General features: G+C 36.8%; 1 protein-coding gene across 7 annotated transcripts in view; it reads left to right on the plus strand.

Annotated features, from left to right (window-relative positions):
- Nucleotides 1-22,136, plus strand: part of ERC2 (ELKS/RAB6-interacting/CAST family member 2) — a 534,065-nt gene that overhangs the window by 100,444 nt on the left and 411,485 nt on the right. For all 7 annotated transcript variants that reach the window (XR_012777475.1, XR_012777476.1, XR_012777477.1 and 4 more), the window contains exon 4: nt 21,028-21,102. Coding sequence is in view for 3 of the 7 variants with exons in the window: in XM_075514174.1 (XP_075370289.1) it covers nt 21,028-21,102 (75 nt within the window). In the remaining 4 variants the exon portion in view is untranslated. The remainder of the gene's footprint in view (nt 1-21,027; nt 21,103-22,136) is intronic.

A 22,136-nucleotide genomic window follows, 5' to 3' on the forward strand; every position in this document is an offset into this window, starting at 1 on the left:
AGAGACTGGCTTGGAATCTCTTGAAGAAACTGAGTTAATGATTGACCTTGGGGAAGGAGTGAAAATAATGAGGTGTCATTGATTTTTCATAATTGCCAACACTATAGGTGATAACTGGAAGCAGTATATTGTTTTGTCTTGAAAACACCCTTCAAAAGCTATTTTAGATGCCATTATATCATAACAGACAAGCAAAAAATTGGTGTGCTTGTATATTAATCTGTTAATCTTGTCTAATTTCATGCACTGAGAAATCAGGTCTAACTGTTGTGGGGTTTTTTTGGTGTGGGTTTTTTTTTTTTTAATGAGAAAGTAATTCTATGACTCTTTAATGGAGGAAAGTCTGTCCAGCATGTTTTAAGTGTTATGATAAAATAGCACTGAAGTAAAGGATGGTTTTAAACTCTATTTTTGTAACACATGGGCTGTAACAGTGCAGGCTATGATTTTTTTTTTTTTTGGTGGACCATCTGTTCATGTACTATTGCTTATTTATGAGAAAAAGGATAGCAATAAAGGCAAGGCAAAAATATCTGAAGGTAGCTGAGAAAAAGTCTTGTACTGCAGCTTGGAGAGTGCCATGTGAAAAATACAAGCTCTTCACTGACTCTTAGACTGCATTGACGTTAGCGTAATAGGGCAGCATAACAAGACTAGCTTTGGAGAGCTAAATAGTTGGTACTGAGGATATTTTGGGGAATTTATGCTGGATTACATGCCATCTGATTCTGTGTGCTGGATTTGTGACAATAAGTGTAGCAAGTAAGAGCTCAAGATGGGGACAACCAGAAGGTACTTTTTAAAACCCAGTGGGACTTTTTTTTTTTGGTCTCTGCCCTTCCAAGTGAGAGAAAAGTTGCTTTTGTGCTTTTGCTTAAATGTTTACAGTGTGCTAGATGCTGAAGAAAATACAATTTGACAGGAACTTGGAAGTGAAGGTACTCACTGTATGTGAAACTTGTGCTAAAAAACTTTCAAAGAATTTTCAGTTACATTTGTAACTTAATCAGAGAAATTTTCAGAGAATCATAGAATATCTCGAGTTGGAAGGGACCCATAAGGTTCATCGAGTCCAACTCCCTGCTCCTCACAGGACTACCTAACACTAAGCCATATTACTAAGAGTGTCGTCCAGATGCTCCTTGAACTCGGTCACAGCACCAAGCCCGTCAGCTTCTGTGGGGAGCCTGTTCCAGTGGCCGACCATCATCTTGGTGAAGAACCTTTTCCTACTGTCCAAACTGAACTTCCCCTGATGCAGCTTCATTCCATTTCATGAATGTTCAGTTAGGTTCTTAAATCTGTTTCATTCTAGAAAACTCTTTGATAGAGGGATATCTCTTTATTTCTTCTTTTTTTTTTTTTGTTAAATGTTTTTCTCCTTTTCCTCTCTACTCTCTTTCCACTCAAAGCAGACAGATTTAAAAAAAGTATTTTAAGGAATTTTTTTCCGTATTACTAAAGTAGTATTATAAGAGAACAGCCAGGTACTCAGAAATTATGAAGCATAAAAACTGGTTTTCTGTAGAACCTCTAACGTCTTTGTCTTTACAGAATATATGCTGTGTTTCCACAAGACAAAACTCTTAATGTAAAAAATAGACTGCTCAGTTGTTCTATACTGGGGTCAGGTAGTCAATCAGTGGGGTTTTTTGGCAGAACTTCTGTGTCATTTGCTCTAGAAACTGGAAGAATGTGTATTGAATGAAGAAAATAAGAAAAAAAAAAAAGAATAAAAGAAATAGTGGTATGATAGATTAAAGGGGTTATATGTGACTTGAGACACGAAGTTTTTTGCTGGCTCTGCCACTGCGTTTCTCCTTATTGCTGGCCCAGTTGTTTCAGGCAGAGCTTTTGCAAATGTCTGCTTACCTGTTTCTGATTTTCTGGGTTATCCTTTTGATTCTAAGAATTCTGTAAATGCTAAGTGTTTAGAATTGCAGATGAAGTAATTGGAAGTCTCGGATAATCTGTTGGGGGGAAAAGAACACCAGTCATCCAGTGATTGGGGCATCTCATACTTTGCATGGTGAACAGCTCATAAGTGAGAATGCTGTTAAGTCAGGTCTGTGAAATTAAACGTTATTAGTTAGGAATCTGGGAAAGGTATTTTTCCAAAATAGCCACATAAATAGGGGAGAATAAATATGTACCTTTTCAGAATAAAATTTGAAAGGTAATAGTAATTTACACTTTGATTAAATTGCAAATGTCACAAAACTTCTAGGGGTCTGTTCATTAACATAGGAGCTGTTTTTTATTTTATTTTTGAGAGAGAAATATAAAGATCAAAACTATAAAAGTTATGGTCTTTAATATCTTTAGGACACGTATTGTGCTAGAGATAATGTGATGGTTTTACAGAACTATTTCTGCAGTCCATTAGGCTGTAGTATTGCTCTTTCGTAATTCCTATTACTACTACAATAGGTTGTTTAGTTCATGCACACCATGTTTAGTCAATAAACAAACATCCAGAGCCTGTGGAAAGTTAATTTTCCAGAGGTTTTGGAAAAATCTAATTAGATGAGATAATGTGGCATTACGGTAATGCAAAAGCTAAAGTATAAAATACTTTCGCTTGTAATCTGAGCACTGCCCAGACTGCTTTGTTAAATGCTTTCTATTGGAAATTACTTGCATTAAAAATGCAGCAGTGCTTTCTGATGAAGGAAAACCCTTTGAATGATGCTGTTCTTGTTACGATTTTACTTAACAAAGTCTTGAAAAAATTTAATTTCATAACTTAGAATGTTCCAGACTCTTTGTTTTCATGTAATATTACCAGTGCAGTGGTCTGAGAAGTGGAAGAGGGATGTACTTGTTCCAGATCTTGCTTGGCTTCTTTGAATAGGCTGTGCTGGTATTTCAGGATATTTGGAACTTACTAGGGTATGATCTTTAATTTCTTTATGGTTAGCCTTGTAGGACACCGAGTAAAATTTGAGAAATTAATTTTAGAAAATAAATATATCTTGTGCTGTCTTTAGGGCCTGGACCTTTGAAGCCCAGTGAGCTTTATATGTATTCGTGTGAAAGTACAGCATTTCAGCTCAGGTAATGTGCAAATCTCCTACCACCTGCAAAAACAGAAGGGAAAGTTGTCTTTGTGATGGCTCTATACCACTAGATTTTTAGTCCTCAAAGCTCTACTAAAGTGGTAAATACTTGTCACATAAGAGCTCAGGATTTTCCAGAACTACTGGAGTGAAAACTCACTAGCTTTCCAGCAGCTCGACAGAAGTTCTGCTTTCGTGGGAATGTCATATTTCCCAGAGGAATATTTGAAGGTTGGATTAGCAATAATCTAATAGGATTTTTTGTGTGTGTGTGCTAGTGTTTTCCTAATGGTATAATAAATTCAGTCCCTAAGAAAATGAGAAAGAGTAATATTTATGTAGGAAGGCATTTTTTCCAGTGAGGTTTAAAATTAAAGTGACTGCCCTTTATCCAAGCCTGAGTCATTGTCCACTTCATAATTTTGATGCCTCTCTGGAAGACAGGTACATGCAAGCTTCCGAAAAGTGAACAGCATTTGCGCTTTCTTCTAAAATACAGAGGAGGGTTATTGGCAGTGATGATGATACATTGAACAGCCTTGGAGCAAGGCCTGAAATTGAGTCACCTTGCTAGCTGTAGAGACTTGCTTGTCTTCTGTGTACTCCAGTGAATCTGGACTTATTTCTGCTCCAAGAAGAGCTTCCCACAGAAGAGGTGCAATATGCTAGCCATCACTCTAGGGTGCTTTCAGAAGCGAAACATGATTTTCAGTCTCAGCGGAGGTGCTCAGTATATGTGTCTTTTAGTTGCTCAAGAATGGAAGGAGCGCGCAGAATATGCTCTGAATGTCCTTGTTAAACTGAGTTCCCAGGGGAAGACAAAGAACATTCTTTAGTTCAGATCCTAATTTTGAGCAAGACACTTCGTATCCTAGTGCTGACAGTATTAGAGCCACTTCTGAACACATGCGGAAAGGAAGTGATAGACATCTGCTGCACCTTCCACTGTTGCAAGGAAGTTTTCATGTAAATGTTTTGGTTCTAAGTACTTACATTTACAAACTACAACTAAACCTCAGAAAGTCTTACTTTATAAATATCCCACCTTCCAGCCATGAGAATATTCTCATAATTTGGTTCAGATTTGAATTCCTCTGGTTCTGAAGGGTCACAGGACTTTGAATAGTAAGAGAAGCCTGTGAGGTTATTTGTGTAAGTTGTGTTATCTGGAAAATAATTTGCCTACTCCTTCCATTTATTGCTGCCGTGTATGAGGTGTTCTTCCTCTGTTGTTTAGTCCTTACACTGGGGCAGTGTCTCTTCTCACTCAAGCTTGGAAGTTCTGGTCTATTGTCACCTCAATCCATATTTAATGACCTTATGGAGCTAATGTAATATTAGAAGTACAGAGCCTCCTTTTTCTTCAGCTAGTATCTGTAGATAAAGTAAACTTTTAAACTTTAGATTGGTAAAGGTAAATAATGATTAACAACCAAATATGGATATAAACATTTATATTTAGATGTTAGTAATTGAGCGTAACCATGCTGATGCTTGCTTGAACAGTGTGCTTAGAAGATTTTGTGTGCAACTATTGGAAACATATATAACTAAGTATCAGGAAAGCCTACATCAAGAGTAAGGCCGGAGAGTGTTGACTAAGGTAAAAATCATTCAGATTAATTGTATTTTTTTTTTTTAAAAAAAGCACTTAAACCCCCAAGAAATTCAGAGGCAATGCATAAGCAAACCCCCAATGTGTTAAAACTTATCTTTAATTCTAACTTTTAAAGTATTGTTTATTGTGAATAAATCATTACAAACCAATTGTTAACTATCAGATAAGCTATGGTAATTGAGAGAATTTCCAAGAACTGATTTGGAAAGCTATTCTGCTGTAAAAGAAACTTTGTAGCATTGATATTGCTCAAAAAATAAGAGATAAAGATATTGAGATTCAGGACTCCTTCCTTTAGATAGGAGAGGGAACCAAAATGTGAAATGAAATTTTGAACCATGTTCAGTTCTATTTTCTTGGCAAAAAACCCCTCATTAACTTGATAATTTCTCATTTTGTGAAACAGTCATTAATTAAAAAGAACCCCATAAATTGGTACTTACTCTGTATATAGGGATTGTTCTGTATGCGTACATCTGAAGATGGGGAGAACATCAGGGTGTAGCAGAAGAACTAAAGGGGGGCCTTCGTAGTGGCCCACTTCTTCCGGTGAACACAGGGTACTGGTCATGACTGCACCACAGAAGTCCTACAAGCCTTTCTGTGGTAAGTTTGCTATAGTGAATGAATTATTTGTCAGTTACACTCGTATTTATGTTTGTGATCACAGAACTAACAATTTGTGCATGTATCTTGGAATCATTTTTTTTCTAATTTTTCAATTAAACTTACTTTATCATTATATTTCAGTTTCTGTTTATCTTTTGTTTTAAGGGGTTGGATAATGATATGAGCTACAAATCAATTTAGGGTTCTTTTTCCTTTTCCTGTCTTGCAGATACTTATCATCTGGTAGGAAATGCATTGCATAAGAGAAGGGTCAGAAAAAGAAATTGATGGTCCCAGCTTGAAAGACTAAATTGAGGCAGGTAATGATGCAGTTCCTTGGCTCATAATTCTTCCCATTTGGTATGAGGACTATATAGTAGCTGTGTCTTAGAATGCTGCGTGATATATATTAATGAAGCAAAGTACAGAATCACAATCCTTTTACCTAATTGCTTTGTAAAAAAAATTAAAGCACCGTTGTACCATTCTTTCTCTTAGATCACCCCTGTGAGGAGATCATCCAGTATACCATCATTTTCCTCCTAGAAAATGTGGACAATAGGAGGATCAGAAGAAGCCTGCGAAAAAAAGGATTACATTGCACTCATTTCTTTCTTTAGAAATATTTCCTCATGTTGTAAACTGTTCTAAAGAAAACGCTATCATCCAAAATTGCAATAAGATGAAGAGCTTACAATAAAAGTGTATAAAACATAATTATTTTTAAGTATGTTTTTATTACAAATGCAAAGAAGCCTTGGCGTTAATTTTTCATAAAATGGTACACTTCCAAAACCGTGCTTACAGAGATATGGTGTGGAGGACTTGAACAATGAGAGACAAGTGCACATATGACATCTAACTTACAAAGGGGTTTTATTGTTCGTATGTTTGCTACTAAATAAAAATATGATATCCGTTTCCTGTTTATTCCCTCTTAATATAGTGAAGCTAATGTAAGATACCTTGTAGTATCTTTTCCCATTCTGTTATGCTTAGCAGACTTGCGTAGGATTTCATCTGCAATGACTTTGCTGCGGAATGATGTCATTGATTAGTATTACACTTGACTTACGCTGATGTAAATAAGGAAAGAGTCAAACCGTTGGATCATAGAGACCTACTGACCGCTGAAGTTCAGCCTTGAAATTCAGTCTTCTGAATAATGGCACACAGCAATATCCAAATAGAAAATGAATGATGTATGTAAAGGGAGCTTTTAGTGCGCTGAGATACTGACTATGGACCTGTTACTGAAGAGATTTCTGTTAGGTAGGAGTTGATGCCAAGAATATTTGACGTTTGTGGGATAAGTCCATCAATTGGCAGGATATGTGAAGAAGTGATTTTGGAAAGGGAGGTTATGTGGTAAGACATAGGGGCCTAGAAAATCTGCTAGACTCTACTGGGAGAGTCCATAGAGAGCTGTAAATAACTAGATAGTATTTAACCAAGAAGCAATGGAGTAAGTAAACTACGAAATAAATTGTTTCTGTAATATGTCAACAGAGTTATGTAGTTGGCAAGTTTCCACCAGGTAACTTTTTATACTGTCTAGGTTTCAGTTTTTACACGGTTTCTCTCTTCGTTGTACAGTTAGCCTACATCGTATAGTTTTTAACCCTTAAACTGTTTATAACTTGTTGTTTTGGATTATCTTGTGCCAAAATGTCTTTATGTACAAGGTTTGTTATCTGATGTCAGCAGAGCTTGCATAATAGTTGTTAACAGTTTACTGCTATATTTAAATTAAGGAAAATCTATCAATTCATAGAGTTGCTAGGTAAGTTACTAGATTTTTTTTTTGTCATTTAGTGACGGTATTGTACATTCTGTATTCACTGAGAGCTTCTAAATACACAGTAAGTAGCTAATTAAAAATATGGAACATACATGACTGGCATTTATACCTAGACTGAAGTTTTGGCACGTTCAATCAGTAGAATGCACTTAAACCAGTGACAAATATAAGATTCAGGCTCCTTGGTGATTTACAGAAGGGCCAGACCAAATTCCCCACAGGGAGGTTTGGGAAGGCATAGAAAGTAAACTACCGTGTTTGAAAAGATTGTTAGGACTGACCTTGTCTAAGCCCATAGAAACTTAAGTAATAGATATGAAATAAATGTAAAATGCAACGTCTCAGGCAGCGTTAAGATAAAGAAGGAGAGTCGTAAAAAATGAACCTGAGAGAACTGACTAAATCAGGTTGTAATGTTCGCTCTGTAGCGTGAAGGTAGTATGGAAATTAAAAGAACAGTCAGTGTGAGTTATGGAATCCCTAAAGAGAAGTGTCAGCATTAACAGATGCTTAACTCCTAACAGAGAAGTATCAGAAGAAAAACGGATGGATTGAAGGATGGATAAAGCATAAATATAGGCAAGCAAGGGGTGATACCCTATTGCAGCCTCAGAGCATAGAATTTTTCTGTTTACGTGATAATCAAGGAGTTAATAGTGTTAGTGTTTACGTTCTAATAACTGGGCTTAAGACTAAATGATGAAATAAAATTATTTCATCCCCTAAAATATAGTGGTCTATATAGTGGAGACTGGGCAACAAGTAACGTAAAGCAAATATTGAGTGAAAGTTTACTCCATCTGTGTTGTAGTTTTCGCTTGTTTAGCTCAGCTATTAAAAGAGCTCTACAAATACATTATTAATGTATCAGTGAGATGTATTATATTTTGAAACTAATTTTTAATTAAAGGAAGAAAAAGGGTGGTTCTCCTTCATTATCATACGTATTATGTAAGGTTTGCTCTGTTTTCTATTCTGAGTTTTAGGTCATAGAATGTTATAAAAAGAACTCACTTGGTATATGCTTATCTACAAATTTTTATTATGCTAATTTTATCAACAATATAGGCTCTGAAGTGTTAATGCATTTATTATGTGATAATTAAATAGAGATCAGGAATTTTTCAGATTTGCTGTTCTTGTTGTGGCTAGGGATTCTCAGCAACAGATTGTGTTTTCTAAAGATTACTGCTCTTTTTAAGGCAAACTATACCAATGCAAATCTCCCTAGTAACACTGTAGCTTCTTCTGCCAACCTGTGCTCTTGCAAATTTGCTTGTCAATCTGAAGGTAGTTTCACAGTTGTATGAGTACAGCATTTGTCATGTAGTTAGACTGTAGAAGTAAAATCAACAATTTTTTTGGCCATTTTTCTTATATTAGCATGTATTGTGTATCCTTTCTCATTTACATTGAAGGTATTTTATGTGCTTGGCTCATTTGTGGGGGGTAAAAAGTGTTCTGAAGGGGAATTTTAGCTAGTAATTGTACTACATAGCACGTTTTGTTTAAGACAAACATGTTGGAGAAACAGCTTATCGACTGAGACAACTTTAACGTGATTCTTGTAGTATGTTGAGAATTCTGTTTCTCTTCTACAAATATCTATTCACTGATGAGATAATTAGCATGTACCTATTCTGGGAATTACTAGCAAAATTACCTGTGCTAATTGAATCAAAATGGCATGAAAATAATTGCTCCAGCTCAGAAATATTTTCATAAATAATGAGTTAGAAATGTTCATCCAACTTGTGTAAGTAAATAACCTGAATCAGCTATTGCGTTAAGGTATATATTGCTAATAATACTATGATTTTGTGGTGGTTAGATTTGATATTGGCCAGTAGTCCTAAAACGACTTGCTTACTTCCTCAGTTCAGAATGACTCTCAGTTTTGTGATAAGGGGAGACTGTCTAAGGCATCCTTTTCAATGTCATAGAGACCTTTAGAGGAGGTTCCTGCTGCTCTCTGTAGTCATGGGTGAGAGGAAGAAATGGAACAAAATAGATAGACGGTGCAGGGTGATTAGTATGGCACAGCTTAGCCTCCCGAGGTGCCAGACTTCCCTGACTCCCCTGGGAAGCAGCGCCGTGTATCTGCTGTGCTGCTCAGAGGCTATTAAACTGAAGAGAAACACTGTGGGTGCTTGCCTGATCTCAGAAGAAGGCAGCACTGTGGATTCTAAAAATGTGGGTCCTGATTACTGCTGGCATATAAGATGTCCTTAATGGACTATCTATAAGTTGACTTTCACTGCCTGATAAAGAAACGGTTCTTGAGTGGGACTTACGGGGCTGTGCAATCATTAGACTGGGCAGTTGATGTAGCTCCATCTGAAACATTGAACGTGTGTTCTGACCTACCTTCACACCATAAAATGAGAAGTAGATCTCATGCATGATCAAAATGCTGTTGGCATGCCTTAGGGACAGGATGTACCTGCTTACATATGGGAAATGTCTGTATTTTTACTCATGAAACGGATGTGCGTTTGGTCATATGATTAGTGATGGGCTGCAAGTTTTTCAGGAAAATGGTAGCGGTGTGCAGGCTGGCATAGCTGTGCAGTAGGCAGAAAGGAAGAGGCTGTGGGCTGAACAGATTGTTCTGGTTTCCTACATACAGTGGGAAGTTTACCACTTTTGATGATTAAAAATGCTCATTTTGCAGAACAACAGCTGGTATTCTGATACTGATGTCTGTACTTAAGATCGTGTGAAACTTATTCATGTGTATAAAGGTCCATGTAGGTATCTATTCAATAATGGTGCCGACCAACACGTGCAACTCTTGCAAGGGGGAAGGTATGTACTGTTGGTGCGTAGTAAACTGTGCAGAAAATAATTTCAGATTACTAAATTGTGTTGTAGCTGGATCCAGTCAATGTTACATGATGACTTGTTATTCAGAAAGCATTTTTGTCTTGATTTATAGATAGATCTTGTTGAACTGGACGGGAACTCCAAAGTCAAAAAGTCTTAAGTTGAGACTTTTAATGGCTATAACCCATCTGCTTTTTATATATTCTTCAGTTCATCTGTGGGACAGAGATCTCATGAATATGCATACACAGTCAACTGATGAGCAGAAACAAATCTATAAGGAACAGACCATTTAACAAGATATAGGTAGTAGATCTTTTAGCTTTCTGAAAGTTTGTTGTATTTGACAAGCCATCTTCACTACTTTGTGTTTTTCAACTGTTTTTATAAACTGTAGGTTTTAATTTTTTTTTTTTAATTAGGTTATGAAGCTTTTAGTAGGAACAGTTGCTGGAACATACCTTGGAAGGAAATTAAACCTGACCTTTGGATGACCTGATAGAAAAGACTGTTATCTTGTTTGCGGTTACACATTTATAGCTTGCTGGTTGTGATATGAGAATACCTCTGTGTATGCCATCCTTCTCCGTACAGGGCCACAAAATGGCAGAAGTTGGTGTAGGGGGCTGAATTATAATTGCTGCAGAAACTACGATTAGGACTTTACTGGTGTGTATGTGTAATTGTTATTTTTCCACTAGTTTGCATTTACATTATAAGAAGAGTCAACAGCTAAGTTTATCATACTCTTCTGACTTCCACAGACACCATTTTGAAAAAGTTATTCAACAAAGAGTTATGTCACTGTACTTTAATAATCTTTTCGCTTAAAGTTCTTTGTACTTAAATGGTGGTGCTGTTCTTGCAGTCATTCTGACATCTTTACGATATGGTCTTTCACAGCAGAATCATTACATTTTACTCTATTCAAGGCTATACTGGGCTTGAAAAGTCTCCTTTCAGACCAGTCAATTTATTTCTAATTGCACATTAGTAAACTATGTTGTTGCAATTCTTTACTTTGTAGTCAAATACTTGGCATATTAGGAAGTTGGATATTTAGGCATAAAACGTTGCACTAGCAAGACTAATAAAACATACTAGCTTTTGCAAATTGTGCTCCCAAATGATTTTTTTTTTAAGGTGGTTGTGACAAGAGGTATAGTTTTCATGGACACGAGGGTTTAATTAAACCACAGAACTCCATGTAAAATTTCAGTTTATGTACTGCAGAAGATATCCAGGACTTTTTAGGAAGTGCCTGAACCAGAGCCCAAAAGGGTTGATGACATCTTGTCTATACATTCCATATTTGCTTTATACTGGGTAAGTTAAGTTTTAATTGCAATGTACAAGCAATAGTAGGTGGCTCAAACTGGGCTAGGGACTCTGTCTTTTGATGTGTGTTCTGAACTAGAGTATGTGAAAGCAGATAAAGGTTGTTAAAAATGAAAATGTTACTAAGGTATGAAGGAAAAAAAGGTAATGGAGGCGTTTAGATATATCAGTGTTGAGACCCTGTTGTGTGTCATGAGTTATGCAAACCGAACGGAAGTCGGTTTGTTCACTCCAGCTTGTTCGAGTAATGGGCAGAGCAGGCAGTTGTGGTGGTGGTAATCTGCCTGCCTTTGTCTATGCTGAGAAACTCTGAATCATCTGCTCTAAACCAGAGAGCCTTCCAGTCTCCCCAGCTGTGTAGGGAAGGGTTCAGAATGTCGGGTGGCTCCCTTCCTGTGACAATGATTTCTGCCTCAGCCCCTCCTTGAAACTCTCAAAGCAGTGTTTCCTTTGCTTGTTCAGCTCCAATTTGCTCCCCAAAGCATGAGAGGAACAGGAGGGTGAATGGGACTTCTCAAGAGGAAGGAGAAATGGTAAGGAAGAGAAGGCTGCTGCTCCTAGGGTGGGAATTGCGGTCCCTGCAGTACCTCTGGGCTGGACACGAGCGTTACATCGTCCTGTGCTCCACATAAAAGAGAAAATGAGATCGTCTGAAGAAGGGTAGCCTGGGGAATAGCAGAAGACAGCATTAAACCTCTACCCTTGCCTGTTACTCTCCTTCAATTCCTTTCTTCTACCTAAAGATCTCTTGAAACAAGTGTGTCTCTGAGAAGCCTTGAGCTGACTCTGCCATTATTTTGAAACAAAGATGACATAAAATGTTAAAAATAGCAGTAATTCCAGGCTTTTGAGTTTGGAAATATAGGTGTAGAAGTCAGATAATACATAGTATGTAATTTTTTTTCTCAGTATATTAAAGCACTTTTATTTGTTGAAACTATACCTGTTGTCGTCAGCCCTTCTGGGGCAAATCTGGCTCCAAAACTTACCCAAACAAAACAACCCCCATACTTAGAGTGAGGTAAGTTTAGTGCTAAAAATGTAAAAAATGGAAAGCATTAGATAACTCTGGTTTGTCATTGCTACCACTTCTGTTTGTAACACGGTGGGATTTTTTTAATACATGTGGTAATATGTTCTGTACAGAATTTGGTATCCTACGTGTAGTTTTTCTCCATTTGTCTGTTTTCCGGTCTTACCCTGTTTACATCACATGGATTCCTGAAGTTCTGAAAATTCTCCTTTAGGGTCTGATTTTAATCACAACAGATAATACCAGTAATTTCAGTGGAGATTCTTTTGATTTACATCTTTAGAGAAAACTAAGGCTTTAGATATTTATGGTATCTATGCATTCAGCATTTATTGTAAGTGCCGACGCACAGCAAAGTAGTTTGTAATCTGTGCCTTAGCCCCTGGGCTATAGATATTCCTGTTCAGCATATAGTTACACAAAAGATGCAGTCTCTACCCTGCTTATATTGCCCTGAGGTAAGGAAAAGGAATAAAACAAAGACCTTTTTTTTGCTTTAAAAAAAAAAATCTGGGAGGGGAAGTGGCATTGTTTTGAAGAGAAAATATCAGATATTTTTAAGTCTGTCATAATTTTAATGCAGATAAGGATCTGTGGCATCTTTTATGCAGTGAGAAAACTTTTTTTTTTCCTGATCATATTTTCAGTTCAGGGCGGGTTTTTGTTCTGATAAAAAGGGAAGACTGAAAGAGGAAACTCGAACAGATGGATTCAAGTTACCAAGCAACACTTTGTTTCCCAGGCAATGGAAAAAGAATCAGAACAGGTGCTAAGTGGGTTTTCTTCCTTTTTTTTTCTTTTAAAATTTTTTTTAATTATCGTGTGCTGATGTATGAACTTCAGTTTAACAGACTCTTGACAGACTTCATAGAATGATAAATATTCAGCTAGATAATAACTACTCATGCGGGCTGTTTACTGTGTGACTGGCATGGTTCTTCTGTAGCGATGGTAGCGCACAGTATAGGTGGCAAGCAGCACATCACAGCTGGGCTTGTAGATGACACTGGTGGTGTTTGCTTCGCTCCAACATGCTCATATACAGTCAACTCTTTCTTACAGTATTCTGATTTAAATGCGTTCCTGTAACGATGCATTCAGACTCTTCCACAGAATATAAGTTTCCGAGTGAAATGAGTGTTCTGCATTCTCAAATGTTTAGACGCTGCCCCATACCTCTTTCCTGCTGAGAAAGACTGACTTGGTTGCCGTAACTCAACTGACAGGTAGATCTGCGTTGAGTTGGTGGGTTTGGTTTAGTTTCTGGCAGATCCAAAAATGGGATTTTTTTAAAAGATCAATGCAAAATAATTGCGCTCTCTTTGGGGGTGCTGGTTTTTTTTGTTTGGTTTTTTTTGGGGGGTGTGTTGTGAAGTTTTTTGGCAAGCATAAAATTTAGTTTTAGTTTAAAAAGCGTGATTCTTTCTTTAAATTTAAGAGTTGCATTCTAATTGTTTGTTTTGAAAAAGATCAAAGGCAATGGAAAATAAAAGCTATTTCAAATATTTTTTCCCAAACATTTAATTTAACACTTTGAAAAATTTTCATTGCTTTAGACTTGTAAAGGTTTTTAAAGATAGTTTAACAAAATGGGAATATATTTGTTTCAATGTTGCTTACAAGCTTTTTATTAAAAAAAGAACCACCCCCCCAAAAAAAAACCCCAAAGCACACACCCCCAAAAAAACCCCAACACCCAGATTGTATGAAAAATTGTCCATCTCTTTTCCAGAATTAGGTTAGTGCTCTCATGTCCCTTGCTGTCATATATTTGCATAACCTAACAGCTATGTAGAATTTCTATTAATCAATGATCCTTTTTACTACTGTCATCCATACAAATATGTGCACTTATTTATTTCAAAATAATATTACATTGCACACTCAAATTGTATGTAGTGGAAAAAGCTAATGAAAGAATATTAATGTTTATATGATATATTGTTAAAAAAAACAACTTAGTTGTAGAATGGCTGTAGAATATTGTGCTTGGGCAATCCTTTTGTGTGTTAATTTGATCCAGCAATCCAACACTTTTACCTGCACATATATTAACTACTTGGGGATGTAAGGGTGAAATTTGTCTGAATATCTGGGGGAGATAATTTTGTTAACAGAGAGCTTTGACGTTCTTCTGTTACATGACAATGTGATAACTGTAAACTTTAGAATTATGTTATAAAATAATGATATCTAATTTTTCATCTACCAGTATCTCCAAGTCCTTCTCTGTAGGGCTGCTCTCAATCCATTCATCCATCACCCAGTCTCTAGCGATACTGGAGATTTCCCTGACCCAGGTGCAGGACTTTGCACTTGGCCTTGTTGAACTTCATGAGGTTCACGTGGGCCCACTCCTCCAGCCTGTTGAGGACCCTCTGGATGGCATCCCTTCCCTCACGCGTATCAACTGCACCCCTCAGCTCGGCGTCATCCGCAAGCTTGCTGAAGGTGCACTCAATCCCACTGTCTGTCATTCACCAAGATATTAAATACTATTGGTCCCAATACAGATCCTTGAGGGACACCACAAATGCCACCACAAAACTTTGGTAGCATTTTTAAAAAAATTGCCATACCAAAGAAAGAGTAATTTTTGTAAAAGGAAAAAAGATTAATGATATTGGGCAAAAAAAGAAATGATCCTCTAGACATTTTTTTCCTTCCGCAGTGAAAAGAAATAAATTTTCAAGAATTCTGGTGAAAGTAGAGTTTCAGTAGCTCCTTTCAGGAAACATTCTATGTGCTTTCAATTAGAAACTAAATTGTCCCACATGCATTTCAAGCTCCATACACAAATCGCCTTTTCACTTGAAACTTTTTATATGTGGTCTCTTGCCAGAGGACACTCTTCCAGTATGACAACATACATGGTTGCTTAAGGTGTTTTTGACATACAAGTCAAAGGAAAGCTGAGTTTCTTAATGCTCGGATTATTTTTCCTTAGAGTCTGTCTTAAGGCATATCGGTAAAACATATCATAAGCCCTTCTTTTATGCATGAATTCAGGAATAAATGGAAGTATGATCATTGTAAAGAAACATTTTGGCTAGTGATTCAATATAGTGGTTTTATCCTGGTGTAAAAGCTCCTCCTTCCTCCCTCCTACCCTTCTTCACACACCCAAGTTTTCTAATGTAGCCCAGGAGTGGTGTCAGAATTGATGTTCAAGAGTAATGCTGAGGCCAGTGGGATTATTGCTAGACTCATCTGCGGTGCTGGACTATCGATCTTTGTTTTATAGTTTGTTAGTGGTGCCTAATTCATGCAATTTATTCCTATATTCTTGTGTATCGATCAAAACTCCTATTTCCCTGTTTATTGAAAATGCTAAATGGAGAGAGCTTTAGGCATGCATTTGAGTATTTTGCTTAACTGTGAGAACTTAATAAATTTAAATACACCTAATTTACAGAAAGATTCTTTCTCTAGTACGGAACTTGTATAGCTATCAACTCTTTATCGTTTCCCGTAATTTTTCATTTCATACGCTTGTATCCACATTTTCATTTCTTCAAACTATAAAATTTGTTGGGATTTGACAAAATTTCTTTAACAGGTTCTCACAGAGTTCAAATACCTGTGGTAGTGGGTTTTTAAAAGATGACCAATGGCAATGTGATTTTTGGAATCCTTCCTGATAACAGGGTTCCTTTTTCCTACACACTGGAGCCAGACATGGAAATTTTCAGTGTTGTCAGTTTATGGTTTCCAGAAAGATAAAGAGTTTGATCTGGATTTCTTAAATATATTCATCTAAATTACTATGATACCATTTTGGCTGGGGGTAGATGCGAAGGGTTAGGAAACAGGAAAGAGAAGATAAACTTATATGTTAAGAATAAATTAATTCCTATATGTTACATTTTTGTAGTATTCTGGTTAAATAGAATTTGATCAGTCTTTCTAATGGTATTTTTGGCTGAAGAAACACTAGTGTTTAGACACTTTAGGTAAGTAGCTGTGCTTTTACTTAAATTAAAGAATTGATTGAAATATTAATATACTACCGATTTTAAATTTTAAAGTTCAGACAAGCTGATCATGTAGAAGCAACACCAAGGCTTTCTTTTCCAGGAGAATGGAAGCAGTCTGCTTTGAGGTGTTTGAGAGAACTAGCAGCTCCTATACTATTGCCTGCTGTGATTTACAGATTTGTGCATTTTACCTAGGAATCCAAGAAGCTAGATTTACTGACACAGTGGTTGCTCATGCCTGTTTTTACGTTGCCTTATAGTTGCTGCCATCTTTAATCATCCGTCTTTCTTCTTCCAATAGTTATTTGATTCTGATGTCTTTGTTCCTATTATGTCTTTATTTTTTATAAATCTTGAATTTTGTGTTAATTTTTTAAAATCTTCTGGTTTATGATTCCATTTTCCTTCTGTTCTTTAATCAGTAGAAGCTTACCAGTTGAAATGCAGGCACTCACTGACAGTTTCATGATACCATCTCTAAACTGCCTGTTTTTCTGAAGAAGTCCTTTTCTTTCTAGCACTTTGTGTCATGCTATTTTAGGCAGTTTTATGTAAATAGAAGGTAGAACCTTGAACTGCATTAACAGCATTGGTGTAGTCTTTTATTTAAGAGTTTCAGCTCAATCTCATTTAATCAGAACAACACATAGTCACTGATATCTTAGGAACCTTAATAAAATACATCAGAAACAGAATAAAAGGAGGATCAGTTTGCAGCACCCTGGCTTTCCTGCAGCCAAGTGATGAAGCGTCTTATAATAAAGCTGGGATAAAAAGGCAGTTTTGTTTGGGTTTTAATTAGTACTAGGTTCAGACTATGCTATGTAGTGCAGATTTGAATACTGGTCAATAATGATAAAATCTTGCAAGGTCTTTTTATTGATTTCTGAACAAAAGAACAGGACTCATGTTCCACCATTATTTTAGGAAGGATACAATATAAACTGCCTCCTCTTGGGATTTTTTTGTTGTTTAAATTAGTGGTAAAATTGTGTGCTGAAGTTACTTTTGAGGCCAACAAAAGATGCTTATCATAATATCCCAGAAACATATGGAAGGAGCAAGCAATGGACAGCTTTGGTTTAAGACTCATTTCGGTCTAAAAGTAAAGAATATTAGAGTAAATTTAATGTGAAGAAAAAGATCTGATTACCTGTCAATTTTGTGTGGGTGTGTTATCACCTTGACAACTAAGCATCATCATGAAATCCCAGATGTGGGCATCTGATTATGCAGAATTATAATTTGTGCATGCAAAGTGATTACTCAGAACTACTACCAGTTGCGGTGATACAGATGCCATATAGGGGATATAACGAAAGTGTAATTTCATGAGTACATATCTGAGCGGTTATTAGTATAGGCCTTGGTTGCAGAGATGGTGGCTCAAGTACTTTATTATGGGTATAAGTATCAAGAGTTCCATTTAATACAGTTCAGGTTAAAAGAAACTATCCCTGATGTCGGGTTTTTTTTTTGGTTGGGGGGGGTGTGTGTGTGTTTGTTTTTTGTTTGTGGTTTTTTTTTTAAAAGGGGTTTTATTAGGCTTCTTGGGCTTTTAATAAAAAGAAATTAAAAAGACAAAGCAGCATTGTTCCAAAAATGATGTAATGGATAAAAATCTGGTTTCCTTAGGCTATAAGGACTTCATGAAATGTTCAGAATATCTCTTGGTTAGCTGTTCAGGCAAATTTGAAACCCTCCAGATGACCTCAGATAGTGAAACAGTCAGTGTAAGGTATCATGCACATAAAGTGGTAGTATCTTGGAATCAGTACCCCAAAAGTATATCCCTGAATCAGGCACCCCAAAAGAAAAAATGCATACATGGAACAACATAAATTCAAGAACTGAGCCTTGTGGGAGTCTCCAAACATTTGAATCTGATTGGAAGAAAACCCCCACAAAATAATAAAGTGGGAGTCATTTTCTGATCTTCTCCAGAATCCTAAAGTCTGCTTCATTTTACCATCAGGGATAGAGAAGAAAAGCTTTTAAGTCAGCCAGCATCAGATTGATTCATAAAGCAAACAGGAAAAGTATTATGAGGCAAGGCTTCATGCTATGATAGACATCTAGGAATACTCATCTTTGGCAGTCCATTCATCTTTGGCTAAGGGGGTGGAAACTCTGGTTTGTCTCCCGGGGTAATGTGTGGAATCCTGTTTATACTCCAACTCAGTTTATGTGGCCTTAGGGAGCAAAGTCTGGTCTTAGAATTAGCTGCAATTTTTGCTGATCAGATAGCAGTATGACTGGCCAACTATTTTTCCATGACTCTTGTAGGAGAACTGTATGACAAATCTATGACATACTCTTATTTTTTAAAACATTTGTATAGTGAAGGTACTTGTTTCATCCGAGACAAACAGCTGGTGGTGATTGAGAGATTCCCTGTATAGGTGATTTGCAAAGATTTCTTTCTTTTTATAATGTGGATAATTAGTTGTAAATAAAAAAACACCAAGGAAAAAGGACCATTCAGATACACTTTTTCATAAGTGCCCAGTGCAAAATTAGAAATTCACTGTTGTCGTATGTTAGAGGTAGTTTAAATATATCTACATATATCTGCAATATATTAATGTAATAAAAAAGCATGCAGACCTACTTAACTTTAGGTAGGCATTCAAACACGTGCACCTAATCTGACTCTTGCAGGCAGTGCTGTGGTTTATCAAGATATCAACAGGCTATTTCAGGTCAGAATCTAATTTAACAGTTTATCTAACTGTTACATTTTTGTGCATCCCTTCTATGGAAACAGCAGAGTGGGCAAAATGGAATAGGCAAGACAGAGCATATCCAACTCTTTCTTCTTTTTATTGCCAGGCGTCCCAAGAGCTTCAGTCATTGACGAAGGTATCGTTATTAGCTATGGTACAAATAGGGAATGAAAAACTGCCCATGCCCCCAGACGTTTGTGGGCTAAGATCAGGAACAGAGGAGTCTGAAAAATGAGATCAAACTGGTGTGATCTAAATGGTCTTAATTTAGCAGCCATTTGACTGTAACTTGGCTACTTAACTGTAATCCTACACATCTTAAGTATTGATCTGTTTCTGTATACATAAAATTTTCTGTTACCGATGGACAGCTTCTTTTATTTTAACCAAAAATGCATGCCAAACCTGACAATTTCAGGATGGGTGTCTTGATATTATGTCCTGTCATATGCATTTCAAGTTAAGTAATCTGTGTTCAGTTAAATGGAGCACACATGACTAACTTGTCTCTTTCAGTTATTTTAATATATTAGGCCACACAATTTTTGAATGTATTTTATAAAGATGTTTATTATCAGTAGACTTTAATTTAACAACATGCCCCAAATCACTCCTCCTATAGTCTTTAAAGAGTGATTGTTTCCTAAAGTCATTGATAAGCGATATGCTTGTTGCTAAACAGAATGAGAAACTGATTGATAGTTCGTGATACAAAAAAATATGACTTTTAAGCTTGTGGGTTTAGGTAGGCAAGACCCAGAAATGTGCTAGGATAGGCTGGGGGGGGGCAGGATAATAAATGCGTACAATCCATAGTTGATTATAATTTTGATCATTAATCTATTAATTGATTGTCAAGTTGTACGTGGTTTACTTCACTCAAGAAAAGGGGATTTGAGAAATGGGAATAAAGATAATTAGGACTCACAGTGTTATGTTCTTTTGATGACACCACCCCCCCCACCCCCCCACCCCCAAATTTGAGGATGAGCTGGGAGAGGCATAATTTTGAAGACACAATAGCTCAAGTTCTGGAGTCAGCTAATATCTTTGTGGTGAATGAATGAACCTAGCTTCTCAGCCTGCCAGGCAAAAACATATTTTTCATGGTTATAAAGTTAGTTCAAATGTGTATGTGGAGCACTGGGGTAGAAAGACCAGGGAGAGAGAGACACCTACCATGGCAGTCCTGTCCCTCAGAGGGGAAAGACTCTAAAGGACTAGAAACAGGACTGTGTCTGTCCTGTTTCAGTTTTGTTTTCTAATAAACTGCTCGGACAGTTTGTGGGACGGGTATAAGCATCATCAAATTCTTAAATGATGATGTTTCATTACAGCTTTACATTGTTCTATGTAGATAAGTGAGTTTTTAAAAAACTCCTGTGTTTTATAAGAGACTGAGTGCTGCCATCTTTATCCTCTTTTTTTATAAAGACAGTAGACGTTAATTCTGTTAACGGTATGTCTTAACTAATGCAATCTATTTTTCTTTTACATGTGGATTAAGATGCATTAAAAATGGTATGAAAATGTGAAAACTGAAATGTAATTGTTACTGTAGAGGGTGCTGCGTCAACCCACTATGTAATTATTATCCTTAAAATGTCAAATTTAAATATAATGTCTTTAAATTGCTTATCTCGGATATTAAAGGAAAAACTAAGAAATTACAGTAAAAAATTTTCAATTAGTTAACAGTGTTTGAATTAGTAACACAACTGAATTAATTAAGTTTTGATGTTTAGGCAAAACCAGCAGCATCGTATTTGGACTAAGAAATTACTTGCTGGCTTTGTCACTGTTGACATTAATTATTGATAGGGGTTTCAGAAATAGCGCATGTGCCGTCAGACTTGACTGTAATACAAGATAGGGACTGCAGTGATGCTAGAGGGATTATAGAGAGGGAAGCACCTGTAGCATTTGGAGTTACATGCTTCTAATCATCAGACTTTTATTTTGTTGTAATAAATTCATCTGAGCAATTAAAATAATGGAAAGATGAGTCGTCAGGCTTATTTCTATCGTGTCCCTCCACAGGAATTACACAGAAGAACCCAACTTCAGCCTGAGCCAGCAAAGACGAAGGCTCTTCAAACAGTTATTGAAATGAAGGTATGGTCTTTGCCTGTTTTTCCATAAATTATTTTTGTAGCATGAACTCATGTACTGGATCTGGCTGGGATGGAGTTAATTTTCCTCACGGCAGCCTGTATGGTGCTGTGTTTTGAATCTGGGACCAAACCAGCGTTGATGATACACTGATGTTTTAGCTGTTGCTGAACAGTGCTTACACAGAGTCAAAGCTTTCTCGGTTTCTCGCTCTGCTCCCCCCCCCAGCAAGCAGTCTGGGGGTGGACAAGAGGCTGGGAGGGAACACAGCTGGGACAGCTGACCTGAATTGACCAAAGGGATAGAACCATAGAGTGTAGGCAAGGTAGCGTACATTAGAATACCACAGAATGGTACCGTGGAATGTCATGCTCTGCAATAAAACTGAGGGGAGGGCATCTAGAGTTATGGTATTTGTCTTCCCAAGTGACTGCTGTGCCTGATGAAGCCCTGCTTTCCTTGAAATAGCAAAGCATCTGCTTGCTGATGGAAAGGATTGAATGAATCCCATAATTTGCTTTGCCTGTGTGCACAGCTTTGCTTTACCTATTAAACTGGCTTTATCTCGATCCATGAGTTTTCTCACTTTTGCCCTGACAATTCTCTCCCCCATCCCACTGAGGGGGAGTGAGCAAGTGGCTGGGTGACAATTAGCTGCCTACCAGGGTTAACCCACAACACCTCAATTTATAACTTTTACTACTGAATCATTAAATGCTTCCTTTTACTTCTCAGCTTATTTTGCTGTGAAGCTAGGAATAATGAGTATTTCTTTCTCCCACTCTGTTTTCTTAATATGACTTGATTAAAAAAATGAAGTGCAGCATTGCTGAATAATGAGAACGGAATATTACTTTTAAAAAGACTAAGGGGAAAAAATGTTTCAGGTGAGCCAAAGTAGATGGAATAAACTGACAAATAGAAGCAGCCACAAACTGTCCAAGGCTGATGTAAAATGTTTTTCTTCTTGATCTTTAAAAACAATACTTCTGTTGGTGGTTATTTGGCCATCATTTTACATCTAACCTAAGGAAAAT

This window comes from Mycteria americana, chromosome 11 (assembly GCF_035582795.1).
Source record: "Mycteria americana isolate JAX WOST 10 ecotype Jacksonville Zoo and Gardens chromosome 11, USCA_MyAme_1.0, whole genome shotgun sequence".
Classification (NCBI taxonomy): Eukaryota; Metazoa; Chordata; class Aves; order Ciconiiformes; family Ciconiidae; genus Mycteria; species Mycteria americana.